This window comes from Condylura cristata, unplaced genomic scaffold (assembly GCF_000260355.1).
Source record: "Condylura cristata isolate star-nosed mole 26May11 unplaced genomic scaffold, ConCri1.0 scaffold00034, whole genome shotgun sequence".
Classification (NCBI taxonomy): Eukaryota; Metazoa; Chordata; class Mammalia; order Eulipotyphla; family Talpidae; genus Condylura; species Condylura cristata.
In genome coordinates this window covers 15,404,730-15,424,850 of record NW_004567135.1, presented here as the reverse complement: position 1 = coordinate 15,424,850, position 20,121 = coordinate 15,404,730, and the positions used below count along the sequence as shown (strand labels likewise).

The window sequence follows — 20,121 nt, the reverse complement described above, 5'->3', positions numbered from 1 at the left end:
ATGGAGACTGAAGATGGCTACATGATTCTGAATTGCAAGAATCGTTTCAAACTCAAACAGAAATCTAAAGGTAGGTATATTTTTCCTTCTTCAGGACTCAGATTAAAGTTGCATTATTCTCTTTCAAAGATAATTATCTTTAAATACTTACAAGTTGTTAAAATTAACTATGTTCTCAGATTTTAAGAAGAGATCATACATTACCTAAGATAGGTTGTTTAGATTCAGAAACAGCCACAATAAAGAGGCAGCATTTTTACCACGATGGGTCAGAGAAATTCTACTAAGATGATATATAATCCCCCTCAATGTTGTAGCATAAGGACACGAATACAACTTTCAAGCAAAACTTTGAAAAGCATATTTTTTACAGAAATTTTTCTTCCTAAAAAATATAAGTTTCATGGAAGCAATTATTTGAGTAGAATATCAAATCTAGATGCTTATTATACTTGGACAGATTGAGTACTGATGGTAGGAGCCAGTCTTGTGATTTACAGTTTAAAAAGCATATAAATATGATTATACATATGTGCATATATATATACATATATATATTTATATATATATATAGGTATAGTAATTTTTAATCTTGGCAATAGTCTGTGGTATTGGCAGAATAGTCCACTGGACAGAAAAGAGGGAAAAAGGAAAGAAAGCACTAATTTTTGCTACACAAGGCCACTGTACCTGCACCTAGGTGCTTTGTGCTTTGTTTTTTCCAGATCTGTGTCAGTTTCTATTGACAAGTCCAATAAACCACAAGCTGGTGCCTAAATTCATTCTGTCTAAAACGATGTTTAAACATTTCTGTTCAAACAGTTAAATTGTTTCTGGAATGCCATCGACCACAAATTCACAACTGCTCAGCATCTCATGACTCTCTCAGCTTCCATCTAGCTAATTTAAGATAGTATTTTTCAAAAACATAGCAACTTTCTCATCTTCTGAAGGTGCAAGTGCAACTTTGTGGTTTCAATATCAGGAAATTAATGTTTACTTGTCACAAATAACTTACTTCCGTGTAGGAAAAACTCAGGCCACTGAAGTCAAAATGACTGAACTGGATGGAACCTAAACTCTGAGCTAAATTTATGGTCTTGGGCAAAAATCCTTTGTCCTCTTAAATCTCAGGGTTTTTTGTTGTTGTTTTTTTTTAATGATAAAGTAAATCTCTCTTTTTATATTCTTATGAATATATTTATTTTTAAATATATTCATTAAACAAATTTATTTTTGTTTATTTTAAAAACCACTTTGTAATAGACAAGCGAGTAATGATATCTAAAGTCTGAGCATAGGTATATAAAATGCAAGATAATATCCATTAAATTATGAGTGAAGGAAGGGTAGGAACATAAAGTAGGCCTGTAACTAATCAGAAATGACATTATTTAAGCATGTTTTTGCTTGTCATAATATTTTTCTAAGCATTTTTGCTGTTGTTAGGGAAACCTGATTTCTTATTCAACTTGACAGATATGATTAATCTTGCTAATCTAGAAAGGCAATGGGTTTATCACACTGTTATTTGTATTATTCATTTGAATGACTCACTGTTAGGAAGAAATGAAGTTCTGTTATATACCATACTGGGAATATCCACGTATTTTCACCTTTATGTATGGTATATGTTTTTCTTAGCTGTGACTTTTGGACAAAAAATATTTATACTTTTACATATTAATGTATAATCGCATAAGATAAACATGTATATTCTATGTAAATTAGATGTATTATTATATAGAGAAACTAATTTTTTTTTCAACTCATCAGAAGTATCACCAAATAACAAAGCAAAACAGCAAAATAATTCACCATTTTAAACAGCAGTGACATGTCTTTGTTTTGGGTCTGGAAATTTAAAATTTTTTTCAATTAACCATAAATCCTAATGTCATATCAAAAATGAACGTGGATTATTTCTATAATAAAAAGAAAATTGTTTATTAAATGAACATTTCATAAACACAGTGTTCTAATTTACCTCAAAAATCTCAATATTTCAGATTTCTCATGGTATTTACAATATTACTATCTTATGGTGATATTTGCATGTATTGGCATTCTGATTTTCATGAGCACATCTGGCTTCAGCTTTTGGAGTGAGTATGGATTTTTTAACTGCAGAAGATAAATGTTGACCTTTAATTCTTTTCATGCTAAGATCAGCTCCACAGGGCAGTCCAAAATCTGTCAAACTGATGAACCATATAAGTCATAGGATAAAATTATTTTAAATGTAAGAACATTTAGTAAACACTAAAAATAATTTATTTTGCATCTTTTCTTATGGACTTAGTAAGACCTAGTAAAAGTTTAGATTATCATACCATGTTATAAAATTTGTGATGTATTTTTTTTTTTTAAGATTTATTTGTACATACAGAACTGGGGTACAGGCCAGAGGCTCAGGGGTGGCGAGAGGTTTCACCAGAGACAGAGTGGGGAGCAGGACAGGCAGATCCACGAAGTACACTGCTGAGGGGAACAGCGGGCGGGTCAGGAGAGGTCTGCCACGCCATGTGGTCACCTCCGGGGCAGGCGGAACTCGAACTCATGCGGAAGTGGCTTTAGCTTCTCAGTGCTGCGCCGCAAGGGAGGGCCGTGATGTACTTTTTTTAAAGGGATAATCAGTTTTGTTTTTTTTAAAGATTTATGCTTTCAGAACTGGGGTACAGGCTAGAGGTGTGGTGGGTGACAGGGAGCAGCCTGCAGCAGTGTCAGGAGAGGTCTGCAGGGCCAAGTGCTTCAGCTCCCTGGCCTGGGATGGAGCTGGTGCTGCAGTGTCTTCAGAGAGCTTCATAATGAGGTGCTTTAACCAGCTGCACCACCAGAGAGAGCCCATGTGATATATTTTTACAGAAGAGTGATGTACTCTTTTGGATCACTTGGAGAGAAAATGATTTAAATGTATGAAATGTGCTAGATTTGAAAAAAACCACCTCTGGAAACCATGTTAGAATTTTATACCCTTCTCTATGCCTCCCCCACCCCCCCCAGAGGCATTTCATATGAATATTCTATAGCTGCTCTATTTCAAACAACTAGACCAATTCTTTTGTTATTCAGTTTTCTCCTATGTAAAATGTATGATTTAACTGTTGCAATATATTCTTTTAGAGCACGATGCTATTGAGAAGATATCAATAAAATTTGACATATTGATGAAATATTAGAAGGGAAAATATTTTTCCCAAGGATATTTTTTATTCTAAGAGATAAATCCTCATCAGATTTTAGGATATCCTGGGTAAAGAATTAGTCCTATCAAAAAAAAAAAAAAAAGGAGAGAGAAATTGGAATCAGATCTTTAAATGCAAATAAAAACATGCCTCTGTAGTATGTAACTTGATTTTAACAAGTTTAAAACGAGAGTAATGAAGCAACATAATTTTCTCAGATATTCTTTTGAAACAGAACAAGGCGGGGGAGGGTGCTGATTTTGAGAAAGTAAATCAGCTTCAAGAAAGTAATGAAAAGACAGTTTGGTTTATCAGCTTGTCTGCATTCTTGGGAAGCAGGGAATTCATTCTGCAGGAAAACAATATGTAAAAATGCAACCAAGAAATTGAAAGAACTTCATATGGTAAAAAAGGAGATATTTAAAATCTGAAACAAGAAGAACATTAATTTAAAGGTTCAGTGAATAAAACAGAGTAATATCCAGAATAAAACAGAATAATATCATATTTAGACTTGGGATTAGTATTAAAGGAGTATAAATAGAGTAAAATGATTAAGTGTGGGGAAGGAAAAGAGTAGAAATACACTAGAAAAGAGAGGCTTGGAGACTGAATTTGTGTTTGTAAACCTTTATTTTGTATTAGTATTTGGACTGTTATTCATCTTTAGACTAAATTTTTAAAATTTAATCTCACTTTATATTTTATTAATTTTTTCTTTGTGCTGAGCACAGATAAAAAAGCGGATTTCCCTCAGAATATAAGTGCCAACCATCTAGCAGGTAATGTTCTATTGTGTATGTAATGTGCTGCTTTGTGTTAAGATCAAGAAATTTCAGTCACTGTTCACATAAATTTGGGTAATTAAACCTCAGATTTTTAAACTTTCAAATGGGGACATAATAATTAAATCACAGGCTATTTAGGTTAGACTAAACCAACAGGCACAGCAAATGTTACATGGTGGCATGACTGAGGTATCACATCAGCCAGATTATTCAGTTGAACATGAATTCACATGTTACAGTGAAAGGACTTTTTAGAAGAGAGTAGTATTTAGAAATAGGTTGTAAAGAAGGTTGCCTTCTCTAGAGTGTATGGGTCTCATCAGTTAGTTAAAGGTGAGAAGTGCTGCGCTCCCCCAAAACAGAAAATTCAGCCTCAAACTGCATCATTAATTGTTCCTTGGGTCTGCTTCTGAGCCTTTATAACCACATGAACCAATTTCTTAAAAATTTCTCTCACTCTCTAGCTCTCTCTCTCTCTCTCTCTCACACACACACACACTAGCACAGAGGCAGTATGATTATGATGCTATGGTTAGCACACAGGCTAGAGAGCCTAACTGGGTTGGAATTTCAGCTATTTGGTATATACACTCTGAGGCGCTCATTTTCTCATCTGCTAATTGTGGGCGAGAGATGTTAAGAATCCTACTTTGGGCCATCCCTGGTGGTGCAAGTATTAAAGAGCAGCACTACGAAGCTATATGTAGATACTGCAGCACGAGTTCAATCCCCAGTCAGGGAGGTGACCCACATGGAATGGCGGACCTCACCTTTCTCTCTTCCTGCTCCCCTCAGCAGTAAATTTCAGTACATCCATCTGTTCTGCTCCCCACTCTGACTCTGGTGAAACCTCTCAGTCCCCACCCTGGCTTGTACTCCAGTTCTTGAATGAAAATAAGTAAATATTAAAAAAGGATATCCTACTTTGTAGGGTTTTATTTATTATCTTGGGTACTTATTATGAAAGTGTTAACTACAGGTAGAATTATAGAATAAATCTTCAGGTAGGGCACTGCAATCTAGCTCAGCTGCTTCAGTGAGAGTTTAATCCCAGCCCAAAGGTGACCCACATGGCACAGCAGACCTCTCCTGACCTGCCCGCTGTTCTCCTCAGCAGTGTTCTTCGTCGATCTGCCTGTTCTGCTCCCCACTCTGTCTCTGGTGAAGCCTCTCACTGCCCCTGCACCTCTGGGCTGTTCTCCTCAGCAGTGTTCTTCGTCGATCTGCCTGTTCTGCTCCCCACTCTGTCTCTGGTGAAGCCTCTCACTGCCCCTGCACCTCTGGCCCAGCTCTAATACATAAATAAATAAAACTTAAAAAAAAATAAATTTTCATGTAGCTTTTAAAACAGTATCAAAAAGCGTCAATAATCAGTATATCTGTATATAATCAATATCATTTCATTGATAGCTACATCATCAGTCACCCAAACCAGATTATATTAAAGCAATTAGCATGCCACTTAATATTTAAATAATTTAGTACATAATCCTTACAGTTAGGGACTCTTTTTGCTCAACAAAGTCACATTATCATCATAGCTCCTGTGTTAGCTTTCTCTGCTCTGTAATGACTACCTCCACCGATCAGTCTAAAACAATAATTATCATGTAAAATCAATACATACATAAAATAATAATTTCCTATGTCAGAGGATACTGGGTTGGTTAATTAGGTCTTCTGTTGGGGTGTCTCAAGATACCATCTAGATATTGACAAGATCATGTCTTTCTGGAGCTGAGGTTTGCCCCACAAACTCTAGTGGTAAGTACAATTCTGTTACTTGTGGTTGCAGGTCTGAGGTCACTGCTTTCTCGCCGAAACTAAACTCCCAAAGGGCCCTGCACTTCCTTGTCATTTGTTACTTTATACATCTCAGGAAAGATGTATAAAGCCTTCTGAGTTCCTCAAAGACAGTACAGTTGTTTCTTTCTTCAGACAAAGCCCACTGTCTTTTTCAAGGTCTTGTCCTGGATTAAGTCAGGTCTTCCTGGGATGATCTCCTTTCACTAACGCAAAATTAAATGGGCATCTTTTAAGTCAGAAATGCTGAGCTGGCAAAAAAAAAAAAAACTAACCTTCAGTCAATTACATATGATACAAGTCACACTTTTTCTATAGGCTCTAGAGTACAATTTTTTTTTTTTTGCTTTAAATCTTTCTTCAGAAAATAAATCTACATGCCCATGTGACTGGCAGTTGAACCAAGGGAAATGCTACAGGTTTCTAACTTCTTCTAAAACTTGGAACGAGAGTCAACATGATTGTATGAAGTTACAGGCTCATTTGCTGGTGATTCAGAGTTCTATGGAGCTGGTGAGGAATCCCAACGACAGTCTCAGTGTCCAAGGAAGAATTGCCAGGTGCAATTCTAAGACATGTGATGTTTTGGCTAATGACTCATGAATATTCATCAGTAATAGCAATTACTATTGCTTATAGAAAATAAATACCATTGTGGAATAATGACCATTTCATCAATACCTGCTGCACTGTATCAGTGTATCAAAATTGTTTGAATAAACAAATGAATAAAGCCAGTATTTTCTCTATAGGAGTTCATATAGATGAATTTAAAACTTGGACAACCGGGTTGGATAGGACTATATTTTATTCCATCTCAAGGCAACCAATGGATGTGGATAGATAAACATCCTTTTGTGGAGCAAACTAAGTAAGTAGTCATTTACGGTGAAATAATGTGGTGCTGCTTTAGTTACAGAAAGAGATTTTCAAATAAAGCTTCCTTGCTTATTAGTCTTTTCATCTTCCTGTTTTCTTTTAAAAATTTTCATGTACTCTTTTGAATATTTTTCTTTTTTTTCCTGTCCTTTCTCCCTTTTTATTCCTTCTTTCCCCCCTAACATTCACTAATATTGGCAAATAACTATGTGATTTAGTTACTTAGAAAGCTATTTGGCATTTTATCTTTAGGAGACTGGTAACTTCTGCCCATATCTGTAACCTAGAGAGATTGCTGGATGGACATCAGGAGATTTGTGTAAAACTCATCACAGCCTCCCCCCAAACACCAGTTGCAACAAAAGCAATATATTTTAGTGTATCCACACAGTGGAATACTACACAACGATGAGAATAACCACATTGTAGTATATCAACCAGTGGAATTATACAACAATGAGAATATCCACACTGGATATATATAGCATAAAGATAGGAGACACTAATACCACAATATGGACTCACCTCACAGAATGTGACATCAAAGAAAAATGTCATGTGCAAAAAGAGTACATATGAATATAGTCCATATGAAGTTATGCCATCCACAGGTGGAAAACTTCAGAAAAGCTAGGAAGTGATCCCATCAAATTAAAATAGTGGTTACCTATCAAAGGAGAGCAAGCTCTGCAAATAAATAATTGATAAATGGTATTCTAGAATGCACCAATGACCACTTTTTTCCCATGGAGGTAGATACCTTGATGACTCGTTATGCTCTATATTTGCTTTATTCATTTTGATTTTTATAGGTGTTTTCTATATCAGAATAAAAAAAAAGAGTTATTGATAACAAAACAAAAGTCCATTCTAAGACCTCTGCAATTCTTTACTGCTGAAAAATTACCTAAAGAATTCTAGCTGGAAGAAACCTTAAGAAGCTCAACCCTTATTTAAAGATAAATGTTCTAACGTCTGCTGTTTATCTTCTAGTTTGCTTGTAATTGGACCAATGGATAACATGAGCTGTGCCGTCATAACAGGAAAGCAGATATATTCTGAAGACTGTAACACCAAATTTAGTGCCATTTGCCAGAGAGATGCTGTCTAAACACAAAGGCAAATGTTTATTTATATCAATAAATATGCATGGGTGTTAACTGTGCTTATTTTTATTAGTATGCAAATTTATTTCTTTTTAATGCAAATTTAAATTTTCAAATATTATGTCCATTAATAATAATTCAATATGGAAAAATATAACTTATTTTTATAATATTCAATTCTTACTTCTTTCAATGTCTAAACAATAATTAAGTTCAACTTCTTTTAAACCTGCTTTATTTATTCTGTCTGTGTGTGTCTTATTCCTTGGGTTCTACCTTCTTTCAAGCATTTGATGAAGTAATACACCAAGCACATAGATATAACCTTGCTATTTTTTATGGTGGGGACTTTCCCTATATTAAATTGTTATTTTCAATTTTTATCCCAAAGAAGTCAAACTTTAATTGGTAATAAAATCTTCAGATGTTGTAAGCATGAAATGCTTATCTGAAGTAATATACAATATTGTTCTTAATGTGATTTCACAATTACCTCCCTTTTAGTCAAATTTATTAGACATAATTATATTGGGAGCTATCTTACTCCTTTAGATTTCTAACTAAAATTCCTTACAAAGACAAATTTGTCATTTTTGCTCATTCAAACCATTTATGTTTCAACTTAAATTCATAAATTTATCACTGTGGTCATTGTGTAAATTAGGTAATTATTTAACTCAAAGAAGTTACATTTAAGTCATCAGGAATATTTAACATCGTATCTATGAATTTAAAAAGAGGAGGGGAGGGACATGAATCATTCTGTTAGGTAGTTAGGACAAGGACTCACGCCTAAGGTAGACAGCTGAAGAATCAAAAGTATCTAGGAAATTTTTCAAGTGAGGATAAGGTAACACCTGGAAAGTGCCTACACTATAGCAGGGGAGAAAGCAGACACTCTCCCCAACTTGCAAGGCTGATAGAGCAACACCAGGTATGGTGGCTGAGTGGTAGATAGTGGGGAGAACCAAGAACTCCCCTCCCAATGGGATGGTAGAACAAGGACCCATAAAGCGTTTTCTTAGAATGCAATGTAAGGAGCAACCTTACACCCCACATAAGCCCCAAATCCCTTGCCATTCGGTGCAGCTGTCCTTTCGTGGACCCTCTGGGGATACCAGCCCCCACTCCCTGAGTTTACTGTGGCTAAATAAACTATCTTTTTACTTTGCCTGAACATAGCCTTGAATTCTTTCCTAGCCATAGTCAAGAATGGGGACCTCTCAATCTACACTGCTAAGCATTTAATACAATTAATTACGATCATGAACCAATCAGAAAAATAAAACATGAATCAAGTAAAACTTGAACATTCAGTCAAAATTAATATACCAGAGCCCTCCCTGGTGGCACAAAGGTTAAAGTCTCAGCATTATGAAGCTATTGCCAGACACTGTGGTCTGAGTTCATCTCTGGCCAGGGAGCTGACCCACATGGCACAGCAGACCTCTCCCGACTCACCTGTTGCTCCCCTCAACAGTGTATTTTAGTAGCTCTGCCTCACTCTGCTTCTGGTGAATCCTTTCACTCCCTCCCCACCCATACCTCTGACCCACACCCCAATTCTTGTATACATAAATAAAAATGAAATAAAATAGTACATCACACTGTAACACACAATGGCATCCAAAATGTATATATTTCAAATTTCTTGGTGACTCTGTGATATTCAGGTGTTATCTGTACAACACTGATCACATGCCGATGTAATTGGAGCTGAGGTGGATCCTCCCCATGGGCTTTTACAGCAGAGGAAAGCTTTTGTTTTGATTAGCTGAGTAAAATCAAGATGAGTGGCTCAGTTCAAATCTGCCTCTCAGCCCATCAGAAGACGTGGGTTAAAGGACAGGACATGGTGGGCGGTGGGCGGTGCGGCTCAGGGAGAGAGAGGTGTGGAGTTTCCATTGTCATGTTTCTTCGTGGGTTCCATCTTCATTTTAGGGTTCAGGAGCATGACATATTGTCTCAGGGAGCATTGGAAAGTTTTTTCCAGCCTAAGATTATTCTGGTAGCCATTTCTGGATCCACGTTGCTACAGTAGAGCAGAGCTGCTAAATGGCTGTTAGAACCCATCCCAGTCATGCTGATCAGGATCTATTGACCCATAAAACAAGCCACCAAATATGTGAAAACCTAGGAGGGAGGAGATACCAAGGAAGAGGAGAACAATGAACATACCTTGTTCTTTTATGAGACAGGCTTCAGCTTTGCAAAATAGTTTCCTAACTATAGTGTCATGGACATCAGCCAAGTAAGTTGCTTGCACTTATGTTAGTGCCAGGTAAGTACTTAATGAGTGGGGCTCACAACCATCTCTTTGTTTTCTCTATCAGAAAGGTTTATCTACAGGAAAGAAAGTCAGTTACCAATATTGGGGAAGGAAGGATTTGTTTGTATGTTTCTATGTGTTTGCCTTTACTTTGTTTTTCTTAGCATTTTCTCAGTGCCTACATGTTCTCCTGCACACACGTGGATTATGGTTATCTATGTGGGAAGTTCAACTCAAATTAATGTAATAAAGAGACCTTTGATAAAACTTTTGGGTATCTCCTAGAATTTGAGTTTTATGACATACCCAGAGATGTGTACTAAACTCATTTTAGTTCATTCTTCTTACTTAGGAAATTAAGTTTTTTCAATTATCTTTTGTTTGGTCACTTTTGATGATACTATTCCAGTTTATATTCTATAATCAAAAGTTTGTAATTTTAATATATAATTCTGATCATTCATTAGAGATTTTTTTTATAGAGTTGGGGTCCTTCCTGGTGAATTTTTCCTAGTTTTTAAGATATTACTGAAGTAAATGTATGTCCATGAGTGATTCTCTTGTAACATTTCTCTACACCCAAAACAGTATTGTTTATTTAGATGGTGAATGCATACATTTCTCTACCTGGTAAGCTGTTGAGTCTTGGCTAGTCTACCCACATAGATTTCTTCATATCTGCTTATTTTAATCCCCATGCAGACATAGTTTCTCCGGTTGTTTATCACTACTTTGGTTGATTCTATTAGTAGAAGTTTTCTAACTTGTGTTCATAATGAACAATTACATTTTGAATGGGCACAGTGCTGCTGGAATCATTCATTCATTCAACAATTATTGGTTTTCTAAGACTTGTAAAACTTTCAAACATGTAAAAATTATTACAAAATTGTATTCCATAGCATAGAAAATGAAAAGCAACATTTACCTATCTCATCATTTCATTTTCTAGAGTGTGATTATCATTTTCCTGAGGTTTATTTTTGCACTGTTAAAAATCTAGGTTTGCTGCAAACCCACTTGATATCAACAAGTCCCCTAGAGCTTTGGACTCCATCAGTATTCAGAAAAGTAAAGAATCCACTTCCATTAATTTCAAACCTGAAAAGAAACAATTAGACTCAATTTGGAAACTACTTGACAGCTACAATAAAAATCAAATCAATAATAGAAACACAATAAGCATCACAATATTTCTGGGTTATCTTCAGTCAAATTTTTTAAGTAAGGCATTTGGTACTTTGAAGCATGCTAATATAAAACCCAAGGAGACTAATCATGATATTTTTATAAATTTACTCTGTCAATGACAAAAATTTTCCTTCATTGTGTAGTTATAATTTGTCCTATCAACTGTATTTCATTATTTGTTTAATTAGTCCCCATGTTTTAAAATTGAGCACTTAATGAAATATTAAGCAGGAACCCACAGGTTAAAAAAAAAATTGTACAGTCCTTGCTTTCGGGTAAAATAGTGAGGAACAATATAAAATATAAGTGAGGAAGCAACATTCATTCAAGAGATACATAAGTAAACAGTATTGCTTATTATGGACATTTTGAGAGTTAAAGACAATTACTGATCTCTAACTTTTAAAGAAAAAAGAAACTTGATATAAATTTAAGTACTTAGATAAAGGTATTTTGACTTGGAATCTGCAGAATTAAAAAATTAGAAATAGGAATATTTCTTTGTAATAATGCAACTCAAGAGGTTTTAAATTTCTGGAAGACACCAGCATAAACATATTCAATTAAGTTTGAAACTCACAAGTCACTGAATGTGATGCCATCTGTCCATTTCCTCCTTTGAATTAGCAAAAGAGGATTTATTAACAAGAGTGAGAAATAAAAATAAAATTAGGGGCCCTACCTGGTGGCACAACAGGTAAGAATACAGCACTGCAAGCTAGCTGCAGCCGCTTCAGTGCAAGTCCAATCCCCAACCCGGTAGGTGACCCACATGGCGTGGCAGACCTCTCCTGACCTGCCGGCTGCTCCTCTCAGCAGTGTACTTCTTCAGTCGGCCTGTTCTGCTCCCCAGTCTGTCTCTGGTGAATCCTCTCACCTCCCCTGCCCCTCTGGCCTGTACCCCAGTTCTATATGCATAAATAAATCTTAAAAAAATAAAAATAAAAAATTTTGGAAAATGTGACTGTGTGCCACTTAACAAGGCAAAAGGAAGATGGATTATTTCAGAGCAGTTTTTAAATGTTAAAGGACACATTTTATGGGGTAGGGGCTAAAAAATTAGAAATAGGAATATGTCTTTGTAATAGTGCAACTCAAGAGGTTTTAAATTTCTAGAAGACACCAGCATAAACATTTTTAATCAGGTTTGAAACTCACAAGTCATTGAATGTGATGCCATCTGTCCATTTCCAGTACTCTCTGTGTTTTCTGCTCAGTCCAATCCAATACCTAACAGGTCCCGCAAACTTCTTCAAAAATTCCTTCCACAAAAATCAGGGCATCATTCACCATGTAATGTTTTAGAGCACAATGCTGAACAGATTTTACACTCCAAGCATCCCCTCTTTTATGATTTACACTCTAACTTGCCTTCTCTAATGGTTCTGTTGCATCTAACAGCACCAACAGTAATGTAGATTAACTTCATCAGAAAGATGTGTGTACTCTCTTTTATTTCTCCCACCTGTCTAAGCAGTCTAATAATTTTCACCAAGTCATTGAACACTGAGCTATACTCTCTAATTATCATTAAAGGTAACTTCTGTCTCTCAGATAGAAATTGGCAGGGAAAAGATATTTGACTTGCTTTCCTTCAGGTGCTAATGCATAAAACATTCATATGTTTTAAGTCACAGGGTGAATGACAGATGATAAACTGATGTGATGTGGTATCTGACTCAGTGACAAAATCAGAAGCTGACCAGTTTCAATAAGAATTGACACAGCATGTTCTAGAAGGGTAACAGAAAATTAGTGCTTATGTCTAGTTTGTATACAAATCCCCTTGCAAATTCACAAACCAGCTTAAGAGAAGAACCATGTCATTGCTTTGTGTGTTTGCTCATATAGTTAGAACTCTAACTTGTGGATGAACATCATTTATTATAAGATATATATGGATGAGTTCAATCTCTCATCTCCTAGCAACTTAACCACAAACCCAGTTGTCAATTTTTTTTTTACAGACAAACCTCTTGCTTACCTTATGCCCCCAGAGTCCATGTTCATTTCTCTGCCCCTGTCCCTTCCATTCAAAGCCTCACCCTCTTCAAATTGTATCTATTTCCTTTATATCTTCAACACTGAATTCCAAGAGTCCTATTTTTCGTTTCAACTTTTGGGTTTTTCATGGCAGGTATTACAAATAATAGATTTTATAGTCTCAGAACTTTAAACAGACATTTAACTGTATTGACAATATGTCTTGTGACGAAGAACAGAACATCATCATCCTAGAACATCATCTAGGAATTAACTGCCAGAGTTCAATTCCTAGACAATTTATCACTGTGGCAAAGGCTGCCTCATAGAGCATCCTCAGGGTCACACCTGTCTCATCTTCAAAAAGGGACATTTAGATATCTACTTCATATACACTGGTTGAAGATTACATTCATTTTTATAGCTGCAGTGCTGATACTGCTGACACATGGCTATTGTTTTTATTATCTATTTGCAAAAATGTGAGTTTGGAAATTACTGAGAACTCACTCCCCCCTTCTTACCAACTCCTCTTTCGTGTCAAGATGAGCAAGTTCCGATCCATGTGAGCTGCAAAAACTTTTACTGGATGTCCAGTTTCTGGTATCTTTAGAAAAGTAGAAACACTTCTCTTCTACTCCAATCCATTCCTTTGAACACACTATAGTTTTTGGACATTCTGGAGATTGTCTCCAACATATTGAAAGAGAACAAATTACTGAAAGAGAAAGCATGCATAAAATAAAAAAGAAGAACCATGTACAATGTATATAATAAAATTTTAAAAAGTAAAATAAAAATAAGTTTAAAAGTATTTCTACTCATTCTGATGAATCCATTTTAATCCTTATTTTTTGTAATGCGAAACCTTAAAATTATCAAGACTCATGTAATGGTGATATATTAGATGCCTCTATGTGTGGGAAGATAGTTTTGCTATAGAGCAGGTTATAGACTCCTGTTTTGAGAATGAAGCCTCTAGGCTTGCTTAGTCTATATGGCATCCTACCAAAAATACGCGTAACATTTAGCAATCAAGGAAGGGACACAGAGAGAGGGATATAATTCAGGACTTAAGGGTCAAATATACTGATATTGTGGTGAATGGTGGAAAATGGAGAGGCAGAATGACTTAAGTTATTAAAAGCAGCCAATTCTTTACCAAGACACTGATAAACAGACATGCCAGGGGCAAGAACACATTAAAACATGGCTGTGTGGTTAAAATGTCAGGAATTTATTATTTGGAAAAGCAGCTCATTCACTCTACTTTGTAAGTTAAATTCCTATTTATAAAAGTTTCATGGTCTTACTTCTCCAAAGAGGAAATGCAGATGGCCAACAGGCATATGAAAAAATGTTCAACATCACTCGTAATAAGGGAGATGCAAATTAAAACCACAATGAGATACCACCTCACCCCAGTGAGAATGGCACATCTTCAAACAACTAGCAACAACAAATGTTGGCGAGGATGTGGAGAAAAAGGAACTCTCCTGCATTGCTGGTGGGAATGCAAACTAGTACAACCACTATGGAAAACTGTTTGGAGGTTCCTCAAACTGCTAAACATGGAGCTTCCCTATGACCCAGCAATCCCACTCCTAGGTATCTACCCAAAAGACACAAAAACACTGATTGAAAAAGATACTCGTACCCCCATGTTTATTGCTGCTTTATTTACAATTGGAAAAACATGGAAGCAGCCCAAATGCCCAAAAGTAGATGACTGGATTAGAAAGATGTGGTACATATATACAATGGAATATTACTCAGCAACCAAAAAAGAGAAACACATGTCTTTTGCAGCAACTTGGATGGAGCTGGAAAAGATCATGCTTAGTGAGATAAGCCAGAAAGAGAAAGAAAAATACCGGATGGTTTCACTCATAGCAGGAGTATAATGGACCAGGCGAGAAAATAACAAAAATAATGAACAACCATAGACCAGAGACATTCTGTGGGGGTGGAGTGGGGAATGGGATCAAAAACAGGGGGGGGGGAAGGGAGGGAAATGCACGGGACTATGGTGGTGGCACAGGGGTGATTTGGTGATGGGAAACCCGTGGGGATTACAATTGAGATTAAAAAAAATGTGCAAAATGATGTAAAAATAAACTTTTTAATAAAAAAAAAAAAAGTCAACAAAGGATAAAAAAAAAAGTTTCATGGTCTTGTGAGAATTAACTTTGAGTAATAAAATACTGTATTTTTTTAAAGATTTATTAATTTGTGCATATAGAACTGGGGTACAGGCCAGAAGCTCAGGGGCGGCGAGAGGCTTCACCAGAGACAGAGTGGGGAGCAGAACAGGCAGATCGATGAAGTACACTGCTGAGGGGAGCAGCGGGCGGATCAGGAGAGGTCTGCCACGCCATGTGGTCACCTCCCAGGCAAGCGGGAATTGAACTCATGCAGAAGTGGCTTTAACTTCTTTGTGCTGTGCTTTAACCCGCTGCGCCACCAGGGAGGGCCAAAATATTGTATATTTAATATTAAGCTCTTTAACTCACACAAAGAACTCTAAATTTTAAAATGTATTCCTGTTGTATCTGGTGGTTATTTGAGGATTCATAATTGTCTTACTCAAAGATTAAGGACATATTCTGAGACTTGGAGTGTTTTAGGGAGCAGAAGAAACAAACTGGCTGAATCAATAGAACCCTAGGATGTACCCACAAGTCTTTACATTACTCCAGAGTGGAGGGGACCAAGCTCAATCTTAGGATATAAATATTTCAGCCTACCGGTCATAAAGAACCATAGAAATTGAAGTTAAACTACTCACCTACAGACAAAGTCAGAATGAGCGGAATGAGCATTATCTTGTTGGCTCTCAGCTCTTGAACTGCAAAATAAGTAAGTGTTTATTGCAAAATTTCTAGAGAAACCCTACTTGTATATTCACTATTTTACTCTTCTCCTATAATAATCAATTTAGAAACATTCATTAATATACCTACACCTTCAAGTACTAAAGTACACAACAGCCTCACAAGTGCAGAGAAGGCCAGTGCCAATCACCACACAGCTGCTCAGCTGGCGGAGGGCTTGAGGAGTCGCTTAGACTTGGTGGAAGGAGGGGGGGAAGCAAAGCTTTTATAAAAGGTGAAAATAGTATGAATGAGGGATTGTAATCAGAAACTATTCGTCACCAAAAGGGCTATGATCAGACAAATCAGACATATAAACCAACAACAATAAAGTGAGAAAATGTTTATAAAGTTTTATAACAAAAGAACTTAACTATAAATTGGTTTCTTTATTCTTTAAAGTTTAATGTGCTAGAGCAGAAGAGTGTCAAGATAAGAGCAGTTATTTGTGAGCAGAATGAATTAGAAAGGGGAGGGGATTTGGTTCTCCTGGAAATATTAGGTGATTAGAACCAAAGACTAATAATTCTATTAATGATTGAGATAATCTTGTCTGGTACATTATTAGCAGATCTCTATGCTTGAAAAGACCCACCCACATACACAGACTTTGAAATATCACATAAGGACTTAAAGGATGAAAAAGAAAAACTTAAAAGGTGTCATTTTCTACTTCTGTTTCCATTCAGAGCTGGAAAGCAGACCTAGTGAATGAAAACAAAAAGTGGCCATTGGGCTCTTGCAGGGGAGCTAAAATCTACCTCCACTCATCATTGGTTTTCAGTTGGGGTTCTTTTTTTTTTTATTTGTGCATACAGAACTGGGGTACAGGCTAGAGGCTCAGGGGCGGTGAGAGGCTTCACCAGAGACAGAGCGGAGAGCAGAACAGGCAGATCGACGAAGTACACGGCTGAGGGGAGCAGCGGGCGTGCCAGGAGAGGTCTGCCACGCCATGTGGTCACCTCCGGGACAGGCGGGAATCGAACTCATGTGCCAGTGGCTTCAGCTTCTCAGTGCTGTGCTTTAACCCGCTGCGCCACCAGGGAAGGCCAGTTGGGGTTCTTAATCAAAGTCAGATTAGCAAGAGAAAAGTAGTTTTCTTACTGGTGCAGTACACATCAGCTGGGAGGAACTAAAGGCAGAGGCATTCAAAATGGTGGCTCACAGCTCCAGTTTCTTTGCATCGTCAACAAAGATGGCTGCAAGCAATACTCTTATAAGGAATAACAAAAGCAAGAACAACTTTTAGGCTTGCTGCAAGGGCAATAACCCATGAGAAAGATAATATGTGGGCGGAAACTAATAGTATAAGATTTGCCTTCTGTGGGCAAGCAAGAGTTTATATTTAGAAAAGAAAAACTGAAATTCAGTCAAGCAAAATGGGCCCTCCTTGGTGGTGCAGCGGGTTAAAGCACAGCACTAAGAAGCTAAAGCCACTTCAACATGAGTTTGATCCCTGCCCAGGAGGTGACCACATGGCGCGGCAGACCTCTCCTGACCCGCCCGCTGCTCCCCTCAGCAGTGTCCTTCGTCGACCTGCCAGTTCTGCTTCCCACTCTGCCTCTGGTGAATCCTTTCACTGCCCTGCACCTCTGGCCTATACCCCAGTTCTGTAGGCATAAATAAATCTTACAAAAAAAAAAAAAAAAGGGTTTTTTTTTTTTTTTTATTTCATTTATTTATACTCACAAAACTGGAGGCACAGGTCATCAAATGCCTGGTATGTATTTACTGAATAATCATGTAGCTTTTCTTTTTAAGTTTGATTATGGAGCAGATCAATTTTCTGCTATTACATCATTCCAAAGATTAACCTAATGATGTGATTTTGCCTTTAAAAAAAAAATTGACAAGGAAATACCCAATGAGCCAGCAATCTCAGTCTTGGGAACAGAACCAAGTAATATGCATCATTATTGGACAAAGGATGAGGAAACTATCACGTTATCAGACTTATCTTTCTGGGTCTGGCTATGGTCACCTGTTATCACAAATGGAAGCAAAAGGGTCTTGGTGCAGGAAATGAGAAAAAAAAAATTTATTCAAACGTATATGGTAGAGAGAGAGAGCACGAGTAGAGATCCAGTTACAGACTGATAGTGTAAGGTGGAATTACAGCTACAGGAGCTGGAAGGTGCAAAAAAATCTGTCTGCTGAAGAGGGCTGCATGCCATCTGCAGCAGCTCCAGTGAATATGAAGTGCAAGAGCACAGAATTGAAATCCCCATTACTTTCAGAATTACTCAAATGCATACAATATCACCCCCGAGTTACCTGTTACAAGAGTTCATTAAGATTATCGGTCACCCTACTGCAAAGTGTTGTCTCTTGCTACCAGTGGCCCCTGTACAAGAGCCAGATTCATCACATGGGAGTTCTAGACATTGGCAGCTGAGAGCATGTTGGTGTGGAAATGGAGTCCCTTCAGCACATCATTCACTGACTCAGAATTCACAATATCCCATCACAACAGCCACTTTAAAAAAAAACCATCAACACAAAAAACTTGTATATTCTGTAATATTCATAGCAGTGTTCATATAGCATTGCTTACAAAAGCAAGGCCATGGAAGCAGCCTCCATGTCTCTATAGGAACTGGATTAAGAAGATGTGAAATATCTAAAATACCATATAGTCATAAAAAGGCTGAAAGGCAGCAACCACTTTCAACAAAATGGAGCAAATTTGAGAGAATTGTGTACAGAAAATTCAGAACAATGAAAACACGTGCTGGCTGGGTACATAGTAGAAAATTTAATAATGTAAAAACACTTTCAAAAGCTAGTAGGCATCAATAAATCTTCTGAGGGCTCTGAAGTTAAGAGACAGGGGAGAGTGAAAGGGACAAGAGAATACAAAGGATGATAGTGAGGAAAAAATAATAAAATTTTTGCGAAGACAAAAAATATTAAATTAATAAAAAGGAAAAAATGAATAAAGATAAGCCTGCTAGAAATTTATCTTTTACCTACATTGTTGTGTTGCCAACATTATCTTTGGAATTTCTTATTTCATAAAATAATTTCTTTTTTACCTTGCTTTTTTTTCCAGAATTAAGTTAATTTATTGAAGAGTCAAAAATGAGAGGTTATGCTGAAAACCTAGATAGTTCTGTGAAAGCTGTCTCTTGTCTTGCTCTTAACTTGTTTTGAAGTCAAAGCAACTCTAGCCTTTTAAAAACAACTTAGCAGATTTTTCTTTCCCACTCTCTTTCATTTTCCTTTTCTGTAGCATGATGCTCAAGAATGAACTACTCGTTATTGGATTAGTATATTTACCCTATTTTAATTATCATTTTATTTTCTATAATATTTATCTTTTTTTTCTCATTATACTTTGGCATTTTGTAGTTTCCAAAAGTCGACTTTCCTTTATCTAAGTGCATGAATTCATTGCTGGTTCTGCCATTATAAGGTACCACACACGGGGTGGTTTAAGCCATGGGTATTTATTGGGCCACAGTTCCGAAGCCAGGGTCTAAAGTGAAGGGACTAATGGTCTACTGGTCTAATGAGAAGCTCTGTTCCAGACCTTCCTGGCTGACCCCCGCTCACCACGCTTTCACACGACTGTCTTGTGTTTTCCTCCTCCTTTTCAAATGTAGACACTGATGTCAGAAATACTATTTTTATCAAAGCTCACAGTGCTTTGTCCTTCCATACTTTTTGAAACCCTTTGACACACCTTTTTTTCTTTCTCTTTTCATCGTCCCAGATGTAGCTTTATTGCCAAATCGTTGTCCAATCTCTGGGACATTAAAATTAATTGTTCCAAAGTTTAATTAAAAACACAATTTGCAAATATTTACTATCTTCTGAAAGGCATTCCAAGTCAAGAGTGAAAAAAAATACACATAATATATACAAATATATCAAAATAGTTTCAAATCCTATCAGATCAACACATCACCACATGACTTTTTAGAGTTTTTATAATTCTCTGTTACAGAGAAGGGAGAAGGGAAGTGGAAATCCCCATTACTTTCTGAATTACTCAAATGCGTACAATATCACCCCGGGGTTACCTGCTATAAGAAGAGTTTA

General features: G+C 36.7%; 2 protein-coding genes across 2 annotated transcripts; one reads left to right on the top strand and one right to left on the bottom strand.

Moving 5' to 3' along the window:
- KLRF2 (killer cell lectin-like receptor subfamily F, member 2) lies at positions 1-7,766 on the top strand. Its single transcript, XM_004692588.1, is given in 5 exon segments — positions 1-70; positions 2,010-2,105; positions 6,141-6,289; positions 6,529-6,647; positions 7,649-7,766. Coding segments are annotated over 5 exon segments (552 nt in total).
- A 3,241-nt stretch (positions 7,767-11,007) lies between these two features.
- Positions 11,008-19,784, bottom strand: CLEC2A (C-type lectin domain family 2, member A). The gene is made up of 5 exons (XM_012732341.1): positions 19,763-19,784; positions 15,993-16,052; positions 13,729-13,865; positions 12,380-12,483; positions 11,008-11,131 (listed from the first exon to the last, which is right to left on the bottom strand). Exons 1-5 carry the CDS (start codon positions 19,782-19,784, stop codon positions 11,008-11,010), a joined length of 447 nt encoding a protein of 148 aa, XP_012587795.1.
- Between the last annotated feature and the right edge of the window lie 337 nt (positions 19,785-20,121).

Excerpts from the sequence above, each read along its gene's own strand:
- CLEC2A (XM_012732341.1), bottom strand. The coding sequence starts at position 19,784 with ATGAAAAGAGAAAGAAAAAAAG. Across the intron at positions 13,866-15,992 it reads CATTCTGACTTTGTCTGTAG|TGTGTTCAAAGGAATGGATT; the intron begins GTGAGTAGTTTA and ends CAAAAACTATAG. Across the intron at positions 11,132-12,379 it reads GGCATCACATTCAATGACTT|GTTTGAAATTAATGGAAGTG; the intron begins GTGAGTTTCAAA and ends GTTTCTTTTCAG.